The sequence below is a fragment of the Protopterus annectens genome, chromosome 12.part0 (genome assembly GCF_019279795.1).
Source record: "Protopterus annectens isolate FY-2018-M chromosome 12.part0, PAN1.0, whole genome shotgun sequence".
In the NCBI taxonomy this organism is placed as follows: domain Eukaryota; kingdom Metazoa; phylum Chordata; order Ceratodontiformes; family Protopteridae; genus Protopterus; species Protopterus annectens.
This window is the reverse complement of record NC_056746.1, coordinates 296,500,146-296,520,890: the sequence shown is the minus strand read 5'-3', so window position 1 is coordinate 296,520,890 and position 20,745 is coordinate 296,500,146. Positions and strand designations below refer to the sequence as shown.

Sequence of the window (20,745 nt, the reverse complement as noted above, 5' to 3'; positions counted from 1 at the left end):
GTTTTCCATGATTGCAGTGACCTCCAGGAAAACAACCAACTTGGGTTAATAGCCAAAAGAAGCTCTCAGTCAAACTGGGACCACTTTTATGATTGGGAGACAGAGAACTTTACAAGAGAGTACCAGTAGATGTGGTCTGCTTGGACTTCAGCAAGGTATCTGGCTTAGGCTTAGATGACTATCAGTAATAACAGGGCTGTGTGTAGAATCAAGACTAAGGAAATTAATTTTTGCATGGTTAACTGTTAGGACAAAGACAGTTGTGGTAACAGTCAATGTCAGAAATAAGGAAAGAGACTAGTTGACTGCCACAGAGGTCAATTCTGAGTCAATTACAATACACTGCATTTGCCTCAGACTTACCTGAGGAATCACAGAACAGGTCCAAAGTATTCAGTGATTATACAAAGTTAGGGTTAAGCACTGGAAGACAGGGAGGAAGAATCTATGAAAGGATATGGAAAGGCAGATCAAGTGGGCTGAAATGTGCCACTGCAGGATCAGGTCAGGCAAATAGAAAATAAAATGGAAAATAATGGAAAATAAAATCACCACTGATTCCAAAGACAACCACAAAGCATTCTACATCTATGTCAAGAATCTCAATGGCAGTACTCAGATCTGCTCTGAGTTACAGCACAATGGCACTAAATATATAGAACCAACCAATATTGCCAACATCCTGGCAGATAGATTCAGTGCTAACTTTACCCCCCATCACCCTACAAAGGGTCCATCTTAATACTGGAAGAATGCAAAGACCCTGTAATCACAGATCAACAAGTAAAGACCGCACTCTCCAAAGCCAAGAACACAGCATCCACGGGACCAGACAACATCCCAGGCTGCGTACTGCATGAACTACAGAACGAACTGGCACCCCACCTAAGTACCATGTTCAATCATAGCCTCACCTCAGGCTATGTGCCTACTGAATGGCACACAGTGATGGTTATCCCACTCCACAAAGGGGGTGCCACTACGGACCCCAGAAACTACCGACCCATTAGCCTGATGAGCCTGGACTGCAAGGCCATGGAACGTATCATCTTGGAGCTTATAAACAAAGACATAGGTAACCTCCAAACCCAGGACCCCACTCAGTTTGGGTTTGTAAAAGTTAGATCATGTCTACTAAACCTGACCGACTTCTTTGAAGCAGTCACAGGAGCCGTAGACGAGGGCAAGGTAGTGCACACAGCCTATCTTGACCTCGCCAAGGCTTTCAATACCATTCCCCACTCTGGAATTATAGATAAACTCACTAAACTGGGCATAAATCCCTATATCACCAGATAGATGGCCAACTGACTCACTGACAGAACCCACACAGTAAAAGTAGCCGACTCCAGGTACGACTTCAGACCAATGACAAGTGGAGTACCACAGGGTTCGGTCCTGGGTCCTCTCCTGTTCAGCATCTACTTCTCTAAAGTGCAGGCCAACACAGAAGGTCTTTGGCTAAGAATGTTCGCAGATGACTGCAAACTGGGAGCCATAATAGAATCACCTAATGATGTAGACATTCTACAAAAGGGCCTCACAGAGACAGATGCTTGGTGTCAAACTCATGGCCTCAAGCTCAATTCCAAAAAGTGCATTGTCATTCCCTTTGGGAAAAACTCGGTACTCATGAACTACCACATAGGCGGTAGCTCACTAAACACTAAAAGTGTGATAAGAGACCTCGGGACACAAGTGGACAGTAGTCTCTCCTTTGATAACCACATTGCTACAGTAGTCAGGAAATCCTTCTACATGGCACACCTCATCACAAAAGGGTTGTCCTCTAGAAAAAAGGAGATCATTGTTCCTCTCTACTCATCCCTCATCAAACCCACTATAGAGTACAATGCCCTGTTTGGCATGTATCTCACAAGAAAGCTACAACTGGAAAGGCCATTGAAATACCTCATTAAGAGGATTACCGGCCTCAAACAGATGCCATACGCAGACCGTCTCAAAAAACTCCAGCTCTACTCCGTCACATATCGCCTACTCAGAGGCGATTTCTACCTAACATACAAAGCTATGTCAAACCCAGAGCTGTTGGACACACTACACTTAAAGAAATCCCAATCTCTCCAAACCACACGCTCCAGGGACCCAAACCTTTTCGCCACCATAAACAGAACATGCTGGAGGGATAGATTCCTGTCCCAGATGCTACCCATACTCTGGTACAAACTACCCATTCATGTCAAGCAAAGCTCCTCATTGGCCCTCTGAGAAAAATCTTGATGACTGGATGGGAAATAGAAAATTCGCCCCAGGGATCACTTCCGTGGCACTGTTTGACAGGGGCACAGGAAAATCATTTTTTTGGGTGGCGAAAGCCAGGGAAACTTTTTGGCTAGGCTTATATAGGCCCCAGGGCCAATAGCCTAGTACCTACCTATGGGCCACAGTATCCTTGTGAGAAATACCAGCTAGAGGAGAGGAATTAAAAGCAACAAGGCAGGAAAGGGGTCAGGGAATACTGATCACATCTGCACTGGACCACCAGATGCTGGCCAGGCCACACTGAGTATTGTGTGCAGTACTATAGGACATATGAGGAAGAGGATATTAAGCTGCCAGAAACAGATCAGAGGTAAGCCATCAGAAGGTGGCACAGGACTGGAGGGCAAAGGATGTGACCAGAGACATCAAGAGCTACAACTCTTTTACTGTGAGATCAGAAGATCTGGAGGGAGGAGGGTCATGATATAAATTCACAAGATCATGTAAATGAACTGTTATGTGGTAATCCAGAACAGGAAGGACAGTGAGGGGGAGTGCATAGACAGCAGATAGCAGGGACTGACTACTTCTTAGATTTGCAAATGCATTTTTTTCATGGAGAGCTGGTACACCAATGGAATAAAGTACCACACAGGTGGTAAAGAATGAATCTATTCAGTCATTCAATAAGACATGGGACAGATGAAGGATATAAGACATGGGACAGATTAAGGATAATTGAGGAAGGAGACAGAAAAACAGGGAAGATAGAATGTAGACAGCTGAACGCACTTAAAGGGAATACTAGACAGGTTTACTGTTTATCACTGAGAATTGCTCTAAAATTCAGAGAATTTATCTCCAACCAAGCTTAAACACCCAGTATTGATTAGTCAGTTGTCATGATGGTGAGAAATTGTGATTCAGAGATATTGTGTAGTCACTATGAGAATGACGTCATTAGTGTATCTGAATCAAACATGGCACTGTCAGAGCTGACTATGCTAGCATTCTCTCTAGAAGCCCATGTAACTTGCTAGCAAAGGCATCCCCTAAATGCACCCACACACACACACACACACACACACACACACACACACACACACACACACACACACACACACACAATCTTCCACCCCCACTTGGCTTCACTGGAGTTTTCTGCACCATAAGAACTCCCATAGTAAGGGATGGGTGACTTCTGTCTTTTATTGCCATTCACATTTCCTCCTAAACTAAAATTACACTAATCTATTCTCTGAATTGCTGGAATAAGCAAATTGGAAACCACAAACATTTACTGTTGACAACATGTCTAACTAAGCAATAATGCCCAACAGGGTAGGTGTTATCAGGCATCTATATTACAACACTGAATAACTAAAGCTCGATCTTGTAATATCGAAACCGGAAAATGCTGAATGGCCGTTTCAACCCTGGGAAACCTTTCCTTGGCCACATCAAAAAACAAAACAAAACTTTAAACCTGAAATCAAGTTGTGGGGTCTGTGCTTCCCCCAACTAAATATACCAACTCCAAGATCGCTCCATATTGAAGAAAAGGGCATAATCCACATAACGGCCAAGGGAAGAACTTCTCTGGGTTGAATCGGACGTTTGACAATTTATGGTTTCAATATTACAAGATCAAGCTTTAGTTATTTGATTAACTAAAGCTTTGATCTAATAATAGAGACCCGTTATCAGGGAATTAAAGTATGCCCAAGGGAGTTGTGAGGCCCAGGGCTGCAGGTGGAGGGCCTTACCACCTTTGGAAGGGCATTAGTTCCCCAATAACACCCACCCTGAAGGGCATTATTGTACTTAGAGAATGGGCTGGCTGTTAAATTGTTTTGCATTTGTTCTTTTAGAACAGTATATATTTTTAATAATTTTGATGCAAAATAGTTCCGCCACTTAATTTTTCATACTTTCTGTAGCATATGTAGTTATTGTTGGAGGAAGTTGTACATCAAAAACAATTACATAAGTAGTTAATGTTTACAAAGAAATACACACACACACACACACACACACACACACACACACACACACACACACACACACACACACACACACACACACACACACACACACACACACACACAGTCCATCAGTTACACCCACTTTGTTAAGAGAATACACCTTAGATGTCTCATTCTGGAAAAAAAAAAGAATGAAAAAAAAATCATGGAATGCAAGGAATTGCAAACCCTCCATGACTTTTTTGTACAGTTCTACAGAATGTCTGATTTTCTGGTAAATCATGGAGGATTAAGGGCTGTCAATAATGCAAGACATTAGAGTTTCTTGCTTTTTATTTTTTGGGGCAGTGCGTAATGGACTGCCTGTTGCAGATGAAAGAAGTTATGTTGTTATGTGATTCTGTTGTGTGTGTCTATCTCTCTCTCTCTCTCGCGCTAACATAATATCTCTCTCATATGCACAGATGCACATGCATGCACATAAACACAACACACACTCATACACTATTTTATTTATTTACTTTTTTTAATTTTACACTTAAACAGCAGTGTGCCATTTAGGGAATGTAAAAATGGTGGCCATTTGCTTTTTTTTTCGGTCTAGGTTCCACTGTACCTTAATATGCTGTTATGAGGTTGCAGACTTGTATTTAGTGTGTGTTACCTGTACATTAACACCCAGCTGGAGAACATTCATTTGTAATTAAGGTAAAGATGTATGGTTTGCCATTCTCTAATTAGCATTAGCCACTTCCCAGACAGCTGCAATGGTATGTGGCATTGACAACCAGACCATTCTCTGTGCTGAGGGCCCCACAAGGGAAAAAAATGCAGTGGTACAGTGGAATATGAAACCAGAAGGCTTACTGCAATATGGAAACCTTCCGAGATAAGGTTTCATCATTGCCCTAAACCTTTATTAATCCCAACATCTGTTGTTAAATATTACCTGAAATAACAGACTCATTTGCAAAGCTGCATGCTAATGTGGCAACCAGGGAAGTGTTAAATGCTAATTAACCATGTGCTATTCTTTGGAAAGGTTTGCCACCCTCAATTTGCTCAGCTGAATGATTCAGGGAATTCCTTGGTGAGGTAAAATTTTACTTTAGGAGAAAAAAGTGAACACCGTCAAAAAAATGTCAGTCACCCATTCACCCCTACGAGAGTACTCCCGGTACATGTATGTCCAGCTAAGCCATGTGGGTGAGGATGTGTGTCATTGTGTGGAAATGTGTGTTTGCATGTTTGTACAGGAATGAATTAGGCTGCATGCATGTGTGTGTGTGTGTGTGTGTGTGTGTGTGTGTGTGTGTGTGTGTGTGTGCGCTGTCACGCACGTGTATGTGTGCCTAAATGGTCACAGTGCCCAAGTGGTCGCCGTACAGTAGGGTAGATAGAGAATGCCAAGTCTGGATGTGTGTGTCTGTGTTTGTGTACAATTAAATACTCGACAGAAACAGGTCACAGTACAGTAGGGTAGGTAGGGAATGCCAAGACTAGATATGTGTGTGTGTCCAAATGGTTACAGTACAGTAAGGTGGGAATGGAATGCAAAGTCTGGCTATGTATGAGTGAGTGAGTGAGTGAGTGAGTGAGTGAGTGAGTGTGTGTGTGTGTGTGTGTGTGTGTGTGTGTGTGTGTGTGTGTGTGTGTGTGTGTGTGTGTGTGTGTGTGTCTGTCTGTCTGTGTGTGCGTCTGTGTGTGTGGGTCTGTAGGAGGCTGCCTTTACTAATGAGCTGCTAGGGAGAACACTAGAGTGGTCAGGTTTGATAGCACAGTGGCCGATTTAGAGACATGGTGCGGTACTACTAATGCGGTCTTTCTCACTGAGGCTATAATTTATTTCTGTCATGCTTAAAGGAAGTAGACTGGAGTACTAGAATCAGAAAGTCCATTCTTCAGTTGGAAGTTCATCAGGGGTCAGATGGAGCTTACCTGGCATACAAGTGTGAAAGTCCAATTGGGACTAACTTGTGGAGTATACTTAGAAAATCCATTTGAAATCTAAAGCTGTGATTAGTGCATAGTTGATGTCTTCATCTGGGAATCTTTACAAACAGCCTGGTCCTGAAAGGACTGTAAGAAAGGGTAGTTTGAAGATAAAACAAAAAAACATGTGCTGTTCTGTTTTGTTTTAAATCATGTAGGTTACATCTTGATTTTCAAACAACTCTGTGAAAACATAAGACAGAGTTTTTATACATGTCCTGTTACCACAGTCACTTTGGACTGACAATGCTTTGTCTGGGGAGCACGCATGCTACCACAAATTATGTTCTGACACGTGGCTCACCACTAGTGCAGCATGTGCAGGGTACTCTCATACCCACAGGTGCAATACCTAGTCCTCCTTCAAGGTGTCACTCTAGTAGTGAGCCACAGCAACCTGCCTACATATTCTGGATGGGTGAACTGGTGTCTGCAACTTACTCTCATACCACTGCCTGACTCATCCAACACTCACACCTGTTATCATAGAGAGGATATCTGGTTCATAGTCAAGCCATCCTCCCTCTGCTCCACAGGACCACACTATCATACTACTTCTTGATGGCCACACAGACTTTCAAACAAAAAAAAAATGAATTCTCTGACTCTGAATCAGGCCACAATTGACTCATTACTGTTAAATTTCATAAACAAGAGTAGCTACTATGAATGGAAAGGCAATGGCACTTGTACAAAGAAAAAGTCATTACATCACAATGTACACAGAAAAATGAGTATAACAGGATCATCATCAGGTAACATTAGCAGGACTAAGTTCTTGGCAGTTTTTAAAAGAAGGTGGGCAGGTTTCTGTGGAAGAAAGCATTACGCTGACTCCATCTGCAGAATGGAAGAAATACGAGGTCCGTGAACACAAAGCAGGCTCAACATTTAGAAATAACAGATAAACAGTAATGTCACAGAACACCAAATATCAGGTGCCAAAATGGTCACACCTGGATACAACAAGACAGTGATCCTTGACGGTTCTCAAAATTTTTTGGTACATTTATGCAGATGTATACATACAACTAGCTACAGCAGAGATGCATAGGGTCTTCTCAAGTTATAACGCCAAAGCAGCCGTGTTTGAATTTGCATGAATACAGGAATGGATTTAAAAGAAAAACAACTTAGGGTATGAGCAAAGCTGCCTCATGGTCAAATGGGGCCCTAGGCAGGCTAATGGACTAGGGCTCCTTTCCATAGCCATTCCAGTGTCCCATTACTTGTCTATCTCTCTCTCCAGTTACCATAAACACTGTTCAAACATGTCATTGTGCATATTATTTTCTTCTTTACCCTGATTACTGAGATACGGATTTAATTACTTACCCTGGTAAAATTTCCAAGCTCAGGAAATCAATGTTTCGATGTTGTTGTCTTGCGAAAATAACGTTCAGTAATCTGGCCTTTCAAGCTTTCAAGGAAGATCCTAGCCCACATATATAACAGCAATGCCTGACATAAGTACACTTCTGACCATAGCCAAAGTATTAGTTTGATACCACATACAGTAGTGACATGAAAGGGGGAGCCTTTCGTGTTAATTACCACTCACACTAGGATATGGGGTATTGCCTATTACAATACTTTAAGTTATAGCATACTGCACAAAGGATAACTGCAGTGATGATTAATACTGTACTGAAAAAAAGAGATAAAAGAGAGAATTTTCAAAAAGAGAAAAGGAACCCCTATCAACTCAACCCTTTACCTTCTTGTTGGGTCCTGCCTCGTGGTAACGTGCTCACCTAGTCTTCTGACCAACTTAAGGCTCACCTAGCCTTCTGACCAACTTAAGGCTCAGTCAAGACAGCCCCTACTGTGACCTCATTCCCATCTTGAACACCTAGAAGGAATCCTCTGTCCATTTGTGAAACAAAGTATGCAGTACCTCTAATCTCCTCTCCCAATACAAATATATGGTATTTGTACCCAATAGTACTGCTCGGTATCTACTGCCATAAGCGAGCATGCTTCCATGGATACCAGCCCCTATGTCCCAGACTATTACCTCTCATTTTTCTGCTTGCCTTTGTGGCCTGCTCTAAAGACATTTCCCTGAATGTAACTTATGGTACCCCATTGCCCTGAGTCCTATTTCTCCTTACCCTTTCTTTTCCCCTGTGCTTTTATTTGTTTTTTTTTGTTTAGCAAGCCCATTCATTCTGGACCATATCATACCTCTCTTCAGACCTGCAGTTTACTTACTGTTTTGATAGATTGTTTTTGTAGCTATCTTGTGTCCTCATGTGTACACCCCCCCCCCCCCTCCAGTCCATCACTTCCTGGACCTAGGTATTATCTGGCACTTGAAACTGCAGGTGCCATTTTCAAAAAAAAAAAAAAAAAAAAAAAAGAAGAAGAAACAAAAAGGAACCCCTACCAACCCAACCCTTTACCTTCTTGTTCTGTCCTGCCCCGTGGCAACGTGCTGACATGGTAATTTCAAGTGTATCTCTTGCCTCCATCTGTGTTATATTTGACTGCTTTTTTACAAATGTTGCCAGTTGTGGTTGATGATATCTTAACAACTTAGATGCAATTTAACTGTTACACTGCTTTTTGTACATATGTTGCCAATTGTGTGTTGATATCTTAACAACCAAGACGATAAACATTATCATTATCTACTATTTGAGGCAAATTGTTTTGCCGATCCATAGCTAAACAGTTCATTCACTGCAAAAGACACTGCTCTGCTGTGAAATTGCTTGATCTCTTGCTTTAATAATGGACCCAATAGCACTACAGTGGTGTTATCCTACTTAATGCTGACGGTGCCTTATATGGCTATAATATCATTGTGTAATTGTGATTGTGTGTTAAAGGCAGTGTGTTATGAGCTACGTTTCTGCTCACCTTGTTGTGTAATTACTCTTTATAGATTGACTCCTGATAATATCTTGTGTAACGGCACAGTGGTGCAGCGGTTAATGCTGTCGCCTCACAGCAAGATGTTCTCTGGTTTGATTCTCGGCTGGGGTGCCTTCTGAGTGGAGTTTGCATGTTCTCCCTGCATTTGCGTGGGTTTCCTCCGGTTTCCTCCCACATTCTAAAAAAAAAAAAATGCTTCTGGAGCATTTCTCTCCAGGCCTCCACTGAAAACAGGATCTGTGGAACCTAGTCGGACTTTCCCGGTCAACAAATGTTAAATAAATAAAGAGTATCACTATTGTTTGTTACGCTGAATTTAGACAAAGTTCAATCTAAGTTTCTCACCTTATTGCCTAGTTGTAAAGCAGCATTGCCAATGCCTAGATAATCTAAGAAGTGTGGAACACTATCCTGTCCCGCGCTATTCATAGGTACAGTAGCACAATCTGACTGCAGTGTTTCAGCTGCTCTACCCTGTTCCTAGTTATTATCTGTGCTAACCTGCAAGTTTGCCTCTGTGTATGCCCCACTGTAACATATCTAATTTAGAAAATAGTGTTTTATCTGTCCACATTCCCTGACATTAAATTGTTTCTGTCTTTTTCTTCCTCTAGCCTTCTGACCAACTTAAGGCTCAGTCAAGATGGCCCCTGCTGCAACCTAATTCCCGTCTTGAACACCTAAAGAAATGTTCTGCCTATTTGTGAAACAAAGTATGCAGTACCTCTAATCTCTCCCAATAGAAATATATGTTATTTGTACCCGATAGTACTGCTCTGTATCGGACACTGAGGTGGTGGTGCTGTGGTAGCGTTGTCGCCTCACAGTCAAACGTTATCCTGTTCGATTCTCAGCTAGAGCGTCTTCTGTGTGGAGACATGCGTGAATGGGCGTACCTTTGTTGAAGGTTGCGCATCAGGGCTGGCAACTCGGTACGTAAAAATCTACTGCCAATCATTAGCGGACCGGAGTTCCTCTGTGGTGACCCCTAACCGGGAAAAGCCAAAAGACACAACAAGTACTGCTCTGTATTTACTGCCATAAGAGAGCACACTACCACAAAAGCCAGTCCCTATGTCTTAGACTATTACTGCTCTTATTTTTCTGCTTGCCTTTGTGGCCTGCTTTAAAGAGATTTTCCTAAACGTAACTTATGGTACCCTACTGCCCTGAGTCCTATTGCTCCTTACCCTTTCTTTTCCCCTGTGCTTTTATTTGTTTTTTGTTTAGCAAGCCCATTCATTCTGGACCATATCATACCTCTTTTCAGACCTGCAGTTTAGTTACTGTTTTGATAGATTGTTTCTGTAACCATCTCGCGCCTCAGGTGTAGCCCCTCTCCATTTGTCCTCGCTCCGCTTGGGCTCACTACATTCCTCTCCCACCCCCATTCCCACCCACCCCCATACCATTTCCTTTGTACCTAGCCATCTGTACCTACCACCTCCTTAGCCCCTACCCCTTCCTGTTACATAATAAAGGTCTTCTTCTCTAATCTCCCACTCAATAAGTAGCATACTCTTCTTCTGCTCATACACTTCACCAACTCCCCCTACTGGTAACTCCAAGTCACACTGCACATACTCACTTTCACACCTCCACACATACTATCTACTAGTTTTTCACACCCTCCAATATTTGCCATCAAGATACTAGTCTACCATGCCAACCTACCCTCTCTCAACTACCTCTTTTCTGATACTACCACCTCAACTCCTCCTTCTGTCACTCACCTCACTAAATACCCATTTATCTCCCTTCCACTGCACCCCTTCTAATCCCAACAACTTTGATCCTCTAACTCCTCACCTATCTTTCTCTGTCTTCCCATCCATCTTTTCTACAAATACTCTCCTACCTAAAATTCAAATCCCTCCCACCCAATACTCTTAATTTCAATATAAAACTAAATACTACACCCTTACTACTTACAAGCTCAAACTCTTTCACCTCCCTAATAATATCCTTCTAGCTGCCTTCTACTCAATAAATACTAGAAGCATTCTAAATAAAGTCAGTGAGCTCCATGCCTGGATCTCTCACCACACTCCTGATATTATTACCCTGACAAAAACTTGGCTTAAACCTCAACACCCTGACAGAGACGTTCTCCCTCCAGGATATAGTACACTGTGTTTAGATTGACAAAAAAGAAGGGTGGTGGGGTTGCTATCGCATACTCCAACCACCTTACTATTTCAAATCTCAAGAAGCCTATCCCAGCCTTCCCCCTTAGCTGAAACACTGTCAGTCAATCTGAAACTTAATAACCATACCACCATCACTGTAGTAACAATCTACATTCCACCAGGAGACAATATTCCCCTTCTGGAAATTATACTCTATCACTTCTCTCAACACATTCCCAATGAGACTATCATTCTTGGTGATGTCAATATTAACTGGCTATCAGTCTGTCCCCCAAACTCTTCCTCACATATAAATCTGTATGGTTTTATGCAACTTATCGCTGACCCTACTCACACTAACAAATCTCATGCAACAAGTACTCTGATTGGCTGGATAGTAGTCTCAAGCCCCTCTAAGTATCATAACCCTGAAACTCTACCAAATTCCCTAAGTGATCACTCCCCACTAAAAGTGCTTAGATTCTCACCTTACCATGCCAAACCTCATAGGTTTATAACATGTTGAAAGCGAACTAATTTCCACCCCAAAACCTTCAAATCTCTTCTCTCTGAAGTAAACTGGAATTTCCTAAATCCTCTACACGAGGCAGTAAAGTCTTAAATCCACGTTTCTTAGCATTCTTAACTCACTCACTCCTCTCCAAACTATCCATGTAAAGTCCAATATATCCCCATGGCTGTCTAAAGACACCCGCACCTTACTAAAAAACAGAGTCACAGCATGGAAAAATTGGACAAAAACAAAGCTCCAAGCTGACTTCCAGAAATATAGAGAACTCAGAAACCTGACCAACAGGCACATTTATACAAACAAGAAAAACTTCTACTATAATCCACCCTCAGCCTTGAAATCCAATCCCAAAAAATTCTGAAACTCAAATAAAATAGTACATCCTGGTAGTCCTAGCTCCCCTAATCCATGCCCTAATAAGACACATGAAGAAATAACCTCCATCTTTAACACCTATTTTATTGACTCTATATCAAAGCTACTCAACCCCTCCACTGATAATAATAGCTCTAACTACTCAGACTCAGCTCCCACTTCTAACTCTACAAATAAATTCTCCCTCAAACCTGTACCCATCAGATAATCAAATCTCTACTCTCCAAATTAAAACCATGCTCAGCATCAGTAGACAATATTCCCTCCTTTTTCATACAACTAGCAGCGGACCCTCTTGCTCTCCCAGTCTTTATCTTAATTAACCGCTCCATCTTCGAGCCTACAGTTCCTTTCATCTGGAAACAATTCTACACCTTACCTATACACAAAGGAGGTAACTTCTCAGACATCTCCAATTTCAGACCTATCCCTATACTGTCACCTCTCTTTAAAATTCTCAAAAAATGTATACATAAACAAGTCATGCACTATTTACTCCAGGTAGATCTGCTCACACCCACTCAACATGGCTTTTGACCTAAGCATAGCACTACAACTGCTCTCTTGTCTTTCCTTAACTGTGTTTCCCCAGCTAGAGACAAGAAGAAACTTATCTCCTGCCTGTTCTTAGATCTCCCTAAAGCATTTGATACCATCTCCCACCCTCTTCTGCAAAAACTTACTAATCTTAACTTCTCATCTGCTACTGTTGCATGGTTTGACAGTTACCTCTCTGACCAATTTCAAGCAGTAAAATGGTGCTCTGCTCACTCCCCCTCCTCCCAGTTAAAATGGGTGTTCTTCAAGGCTCCATCCTTGGCCCATTACTTTTTAGAATCTTTACCAATCTTCTCCACTCCTCATGTTCTCAGTCATCTCTGGTACAATACACAGATGACTCTAAAGTTATCACCATTGTTGACTCTCCTTCTGAACTTATCTTTGCTACACAGGCCTCCTTCAACTCTGTAGAAAACTGGCTCTTCGTAAACCAACTTATCTTTAACCCCCCCCCCATAAAAAACTACTACTTTTTCTCTCTAAAAACCATAACCATCTCAAATCCTCCTTCTCAATATTGTCTCTAAACAACACTCCAATTGAGGCTGAACCCAGTACAAAACTCGTAGGTGTCATAGATGACCAGATGACCAGTAACAGGAACTATTCCAAGGCAAATTAGCTGTTATTAAGTGATGGTTTGTCAAAATTCAGTGCCTCTCTAGATCTGAAGAACATACGAGCCTTTGCTGATTTGCTCTGAGAAACCTTCTACAACCATGTCAGTGGCTGCTCCTACCAGAAGTAATCCCAGAACTAACCCCAGAAACAAACTGTTCTGGTGGCATTTCAAATTAAACAGCACATACAACAAAAGGAAATTATGACAAAAAACAGGAGGGGTAATTCCCATAAAGATAAAAACTCTCTCATCAAAGTAAATAGGCAACTAAGAGGCCTAATTATGTCAAGCAAAGCCAGCTTTGAGGTTAAGAGATCCTTGCAGGTGGAAGATAACCATAAAGCCTTCTATAGTCAGAAATCTCAATGACAGCACTTATCAATGTGCTGAACTGGTGGTTAATGATGACACATTCACCGAGCCTGGTGATACAGTGAACCTGTTAGTGGACAAATTCTGTTCCAACTTTACCCCCTCTCACTCCCAACCATCCTCCCAATAATACCCTCAAACATAACCCCTCCAACTATAACTAGAGAGCATGTACTGGCTGTACTCACTAAACCCAAGAACACGACCTCAGTCAGCCCAAATAACATCCCAGGATGCCCCCTGAATTATCTAAAATAGGACTTATCAGGACACCTGGAGTCATTATTTAACTATAGTCTTAAAACAGGATTTGTGCCACATGAATGGAGATATGGAATGATTATCTCCCTTCATAAGGGAGGACCTTCAACAGATCCTGGAAACCACAGACCCATTAATCCGTCTAGTCTTATTTGCAAAGCCATGGAAAGAATCATCATAGAAATTTTCATCAAAGACAAAGGAGACCTCCAAACACTGGGTCCATCCCAGTTTTGCTTTGTCAAAGGAAGGTCATGCTTACTGCATCTGATGGACTTGAGTCAATAAAGCAATGGATGATGAGAAAATGGTGCATATTCCCTACCTAGATCTGGGTAAGGCATATCCTTCTTGGGAAACAAACTTACAGAACTAGGTATAAACCCCTTTATAACATGCTGGATAGCTAGATGGCTCACAGGTTGGACCCAGGAGGTTACAATCAGTGAAGCCACCTCCACCAGGAGGCTGGCCACCAGTGGAGTCCCCCAGGGCTCTGTGATGGGCCCACTTCTCCTTGCCACTTACTTCTCAGATGTCAAAGCCAATGTCAAAGGCCTTTGGCTAACCAAGTTTGCAGATGATTGCAAGCTGGAAGCAGTCAATGAATACCACAAGATGAGAACACCCTTCAAGATGGTATAATACAGACAAATGTTTGGTGCCAAAGCCATGGCTCAATACCAAGAAATGCATTATAGTACCTTTTGGGAAGTCTGCCACCCTGGGTAACTATGTCATCAATAAAACACCCTTAAAAGTTGATTCACTAGTCAGAGATCTGGGAACTTATGTAGTCAGTAATCTAGCCTTTTGACAAACGTGTCCAGGATAGTAAGAAAATAGTAAGAAAATACTTCTATGTTGCTCAACTTATAAGCAACGTCATGGTATCTAGGTCCAGAGAGGTCATTATATCATTGTATTTAGCCTTCATCAGGCCTATCATAGAGTATAATGACCCTTTCGGTATATACCTGACCAAACACATGCAGCAACTGAAATGTCCATAAAGGTTCCATACAAAAAGAATACAGGGAGTAAACATGTCGCCTCACATCACCTCAAAGCCCTGTCTCATTAATGAGTATCATACAGACTTCTGAGAGGGGATCTTTGTCTGGCATTTAATTTATTGCTGGACTCCGGTCTATACTATATATTCGAAGCTTCAAAATTTTAAACCTCATATGTTCGACAACATATGAACAAAACTTGAAATCTCAAATATACAATAAAAAAGTTAAAAAAAAAAAAAAACGTACCCCCACACCCCCCCTACTTAAATATACCAACTCCGGGACTGCACTTCAGTGCAGAAAAGGGAAGTTTTCCCATTATGCACGTACGGACCCACTGCCTTTCACCTTCGTACTTTTCAAAGTTCGATCATATGGTGTTGATCATATGACATTCGAACTTTGAAACGTTCGGCAATTTAATAGGGACCCGCTGGACCCTGTTTTGATGAATCTTTTGCACATCCACAAAACAAACAGTATCAGAACTACTGGATTCCATGTGAAGCAGAGTTCCTCCCTATTACTATTTAAGCACAACTTGGATCAATAGATGGGTAATCAGAAATTCACCCCATGTCTGGCATCTATGTTTCTGATGGACAGAGGCAGTCAATAAATCACCCCCTATAAATCAAATACAAATCAAATTTGCGGGTCATATTTGGGTTGCACAGCTAGGCTTTTAAGGACCGTAGTGGTCATTAACCTAGTATACACTTATGAACTATGAGGTCCACTTTTGCTACTATACTTTTTAAAAAGTATGTCCACTTCTGCTAACTTATTTATTAAAAGTCTGTTCACCTAAAAAAAAAAAAAAACAAAAAACAAAAAAAAAACAACTGACAGGCCATTTAGAGTGCAAACCTTTTTGAAGAATACAAACTCTTTTCTCATTGTTACCATTGCTATAGTGCTGCAATACAAATACATACATGCAAAGTCCATCATATTCTGCTGGCGCAATCTGCCCACATTGTTCTTCTGTTAAGCCATGTATGGTTTCCTTGTATTCCAACACCCTGCACAGTCCTGTTGGCAGAAAATCAATATTCACATCATATATAGTATTCAGACAGTCATCTGCAATACAGGGTGCTAGTAAACTAAGATGTGCTAACTAAAAGCATTTTAAAGAATTTTGATTTCTAGTGCATAAAATGTAAAGCTGATAGTCTGCGTCTAGGATTATTGTTATCCTTTGCTTCCCAGCAGAGTGCCTATCGGTTTTTGCCATGGTATTTGCAAGGTACTTATGCGTACATCTGCCCTGCAGTGTCATAAGTTGGGATGTGGAAGCCATAGATGCATGCTCTATACAAGCTGGGCCTTTAGAAGTATCCAACATGCAACTATTATCTGGTGGGTGTAGTAGGGCAAGTCTGTTGTCTGTTTCTATGGTGAAAATCTGCCTGCTCACGTTTTTATTTCACAACTGACGGTCTGGGCTGCTCCTGCCTTCTATGCTTGTAATAACCACAGGACATACTGCAGAGTCATATGTATTCATGGTGGATCTACAGGGGGATAGTGTAGCATATTTCCCTGGAGCTGTACATTGCTTTTCTCTGTGTAGTTTCTGAATTCTCTGTGTAGTTTCTGAAAACTTGAAATGTCCACCAGTTGGAACGCTGATGAATGGTCTAGTGCTAGAGACAAGGTATGACTGGGAATACGCACAACCTGAAATTTACTTTTTAGAAAGCTTAAAGCTTCTTCCAGAAATTTAAATGGCACCTTTTCATCATGTCACTTAATATGTAAAATGGTGGGGCATCTAAATATAGTGGTAGGTTGTTCTGCTGTTGTGTGATTCACAATCTCTTCTGAGAAATCTTGGTAAGTATGCACTTCTTCACTTTCCAGAGTAAATTCTTTTGCTGTGCTAGCTATTTGTAATATTTCTTTTTTATCTGCAGATCTGAGGAACTGCATGATGATTTGCCACAGGGCTGGGCTGTTTTGGGTGGAGGTTTCAGAGAATGGTGAGCATGCTCTAAAGTAATCAAGTAATGTTTAGGGATTTAGAAAGTGAGACTTGCAGGTATTGGATTAAGTTGTCTTTTATTACTGATTCTAGCAAGCCATTAAATTAGTTATTACATCCTGACTGATTTTCTAGACCTTCCACTTTCTGAATACTTTAGATAGGGCCAAGAGATGCTTTTGTATTCTAGTTTGCACAGCTGAAGATATCATAGACTCCAGAAACGCCACTTTAGTGCTTAGTTACTTAATTTTCTCATTATTTCTGCTTGCTTAAGTTCTTAAGCATTCCCCAGCACTTTATTTATTAAAGCAGCTAGTCCATCCAGTCGTAATTCTAGAGATGGGTTTGCTCTTTACAATAGAAATGGTAATATGATAGGTGTAGCACTTTGCAAATTTTTTTTCAACGCAAACATTTTTGTTTAGAATGTTATTCTAACTTCAATACATTCTATGTCCTTTAACAAGAATATTTCTGCAAGTAGTGTTATTATATTCATTAATAAGACTGTAAATTGTATACTGTTAGAATCTATATTACTAGCAGTTAGAAAATTTGAATTTCCACAGGAAATAAAAACAATGTTATACCTTCAGCATGCATTTGACTTCCTTCTCTCACGGATCCTCTGTAAGGAATTCTGTTATGCTGCAAGAATAAGAAAAATGTAATTCTGGATAATGAAGAGACCTTGGCTATTTAATGAATTACAGTATAAGACAGGGATTTACATTTAGTAGTTGCTGCAGTCTTTTTATGTCCCAATCACGGAGGTAATAAAAGCAGTTCCGAGGGTGATGTGCATGCAGACCCTTTGCATGGCATTCACGAGAGAAACCACAGGCCTGAAAAACAAACGTGATTGGTTATTCATTAGCACAGTGACAGTTAAAAGTAAATAGGTTCTCTGAGTAATCTTTTGGTCCAAAACTATATCCATACTGAACTGTGCTATTGAGGAAATTACAATGGTTATGCAAGCCTCACAGGTATGATTGCACCTGAGACACAGCACAGATATGAAAAAATAACACTACCACGCATACACACACACACACACACACACACACACACACACACACACACACACACACACACACACACACACACACACACAAAACACTATTCACAGAAATAAGGCAGCATACAATAACACTGAAGTGGGTAATAACATCATTCATATAAAAATAATGAAGCACTCAGGACTTGCTCCAACGCTGTTTTGACTAAAAACAATAAGAGAAGGAAAGGTAATAGAGTGGGACAAGGCCAAGAATACAGTTGGACTGCAGGCAGAGACTGCGTTCCCTATCAAGGACTGATATCAGAGTATAGGCAAAGAGAAAAGAGTAGGAATAGGGGAATCCTAAGTGAAAGACCAGCTAAAACAAAAGCTGCTATTAAAAAGGGTTAATTAGTAGGGCATATAAAATACTGCATGATAACTACAGAAATCAATCAATGGAGGTTAGAAAAAAATTGTTAAGAGAGACTGGATAAGCAATTCACAAATAAACAATGGGAATATATATGTATGGCTTCCAAACATGCAACAGAGTCTAGAAGATTTTGAATTTTTATTTGGAAGTGTTTGCATAGGTATTTTAGTAAAAAGCCAGACTCCAAACATTTTTTTCTCAGGTATATTCAAATGTTGGAGGTGTGCTAAGGAAAGAAATACGTAATTAGAAAGGAATAGAGGGATCCCAAGTGAAAGACCTGCACTGGTAGAATTTTTAGTTGAATCTAGAACAAAAGCTGTTAAAAAAGGGATAATTAGTAGAGCATATAAAACATTGCACAATAACTACAGGAATCAATCAGAGCAGGTTAGAAAGGATTGGGAAGGGAGACTGGATAAGCAATCCATAGATCAACAACGGCAGGAAATATGTATGTTTCCCAAATATGAAACAAAGTTAAGAAGATTTAAGATTTTTGCTTGGAAGTGGTTGCACAGGTATTTTTATATCCCAGGCAGACTTCAAAGAATTTCTCCTTAAGTAGATTGCAAATATTGGAGGTGTGATGGGGAAGAAATACGTCATCGGGACTATATTTTTTGGGAGTGTAATGAGTTGGCAGACTTTAAAACATTCCTTATAGACTACACTGTCAGAAATACTGGATGACCAAATGGTGCAACAAAAAGCTTTAACTGTGATGCAGGATCTGAATTGCATAGACATAGTAAAGCCCTGCTGAGTTTAATTCTGGCGGCTACCAAAAAAGCAATTATTAGAAAATAGAAATCAAAGTCAAAAGCAACCATATTAGAAGTAGTGAATATAGCAACAGAGATAAACCAACTGAAAGTGGGATATTTAGAAAAGAATAGGGGCAAATTGTATAGAAAAATGGGAATTATGGGAACAATATATACAGAATGTTTTGGAAGAGGAATAAGGTTTAAAGGAAAGCAGGAATTGAATGAGCTATATAATGTTTAATTGACAATGACCATATAAACAATTATATATGATGTATAATGTCTACAACAGAAAATATCTCAATTTTATTTGTTTTCATTTATGTAAATGTATGATTGCCCATGTTATAAGTGATAATTCAATAAAGATGTTTTTTGTTTACAAACAAAAAGTAAGCCACAAGACACTGGGCCTTACTACTTAAATACTTTTAAGAGCCACGACGGTGTACCACAGGAAACCATGCTTGCAATTACTAAATTCCAGTAAAAGACAGGATATCCAAATACCCATCAAGCCCAACATGTGAATTTGTTTGTAATATTTTTTTCTAAGTTTTACCAGTGTTGTTTATCTCTCGCCAAACACTATAATTTAACAGGCAATGATATAGCTGTATTCTGTAGTACTTTAACTTTTGCTATGACAATGTAACCCATGCAGGTTTTTATTTATTTTTTTCTGAATAAACAAGACACACTACTGAGTACAGCCAACATGCTTAGTTTCATACCAGCACCACCACAAAAACCAACAAAATAAAAACACTCTCTGTGTTCCTCATGGTTCCCAACAGTTCACTCCGTATATCCGTTCAATTAAATCCACAAAATGCATGTAATATGAAAGGCCCACTCACAGGTGAAGATTAAAAACACACTTTAATGAGCAAAAAAGTCATAAAAATATATATACATCCAATAAGCGCTTTTGTCTCAATAGTTTGAAACTTCATCAGATACTATTACATACTTTACAGGAAGTTTTACAACAAAGAACAATCACGTGACCACCTTCGGCGATGACATTACTTCCCCCAGACACCCCCCCCCCCAGCACTTGGTGTTACCAGGTGGCCTTCCATCCAAGTACTAACCAAGCCCAACCCTGCTTAGCTTCCACAAAAAAAAATTCCCTTTTCATATAATGTGATATCTAATGTGAACTAGTGTTTGTTGTACATTTTGACACCTATACAATAATATAACCCACACAAAAAAAGTATAAAATTGACTTCATTTAAGATAAATAAATTCAAATTTCAAACTTAAATGCATGTTTTTTTGGAAGCTAAGCAGGGTCGGGCTTGGTTAGTACTTGGATGGAAGACCATCTGGGAACACCAGGTGCTGGGAGGTGTGTCTGGGGAAATGATGTTATTGCAGAAGGTGGTGACATGATTGTTCTTTGCTATAAAACTTCCTGTGAAGTATGTAATAGTATCTGATGAAGTTTCAAACTGCTGAGACTAAAGCACTTATTGGATATATATATATATATATATATATATATATATATATATATATATATATATATATATATTTATATATGACTTTTTTGCTCAGTAATGTGCGTTTTTAATCTTCACTTG

General features: G+C 40.3%; 1 protein-coding gene across 2 annotated transcripts in view; it reads right to left on the bottom strand.

Annotated features, from left to right (window-relative positions):
- Positions 1-20,745, bottom strand: part of LOC122816525 (E3 ubiquitin-protein ligase RNF31-like) — a 1,306,074-nt gene that overhangs the window by 170,915 nt on the left and 1,114,414 nt on the right. For both annotated transcript variants that reach the window (XM_044089364.1, XM_044089365.1), the window contains exons 7-9: positions 17,676-17,789; positions 17,535-17,592; positions 15,890-15,986 (exon numbers count right to left, since the gene is read on the bottom strand). In XM_044089364.1, coding sequence (XP_043945299.1) covers positions 15,890-15,986; positions 17,535-17,592; positions 17,676-17,789 — 269 coding nt within the window. The remainder of the gene's footprint in view (positions 1-15,889; positions 15,987-17,534; positions 17,593-17,675; positions 17,790-20,745) is intronic.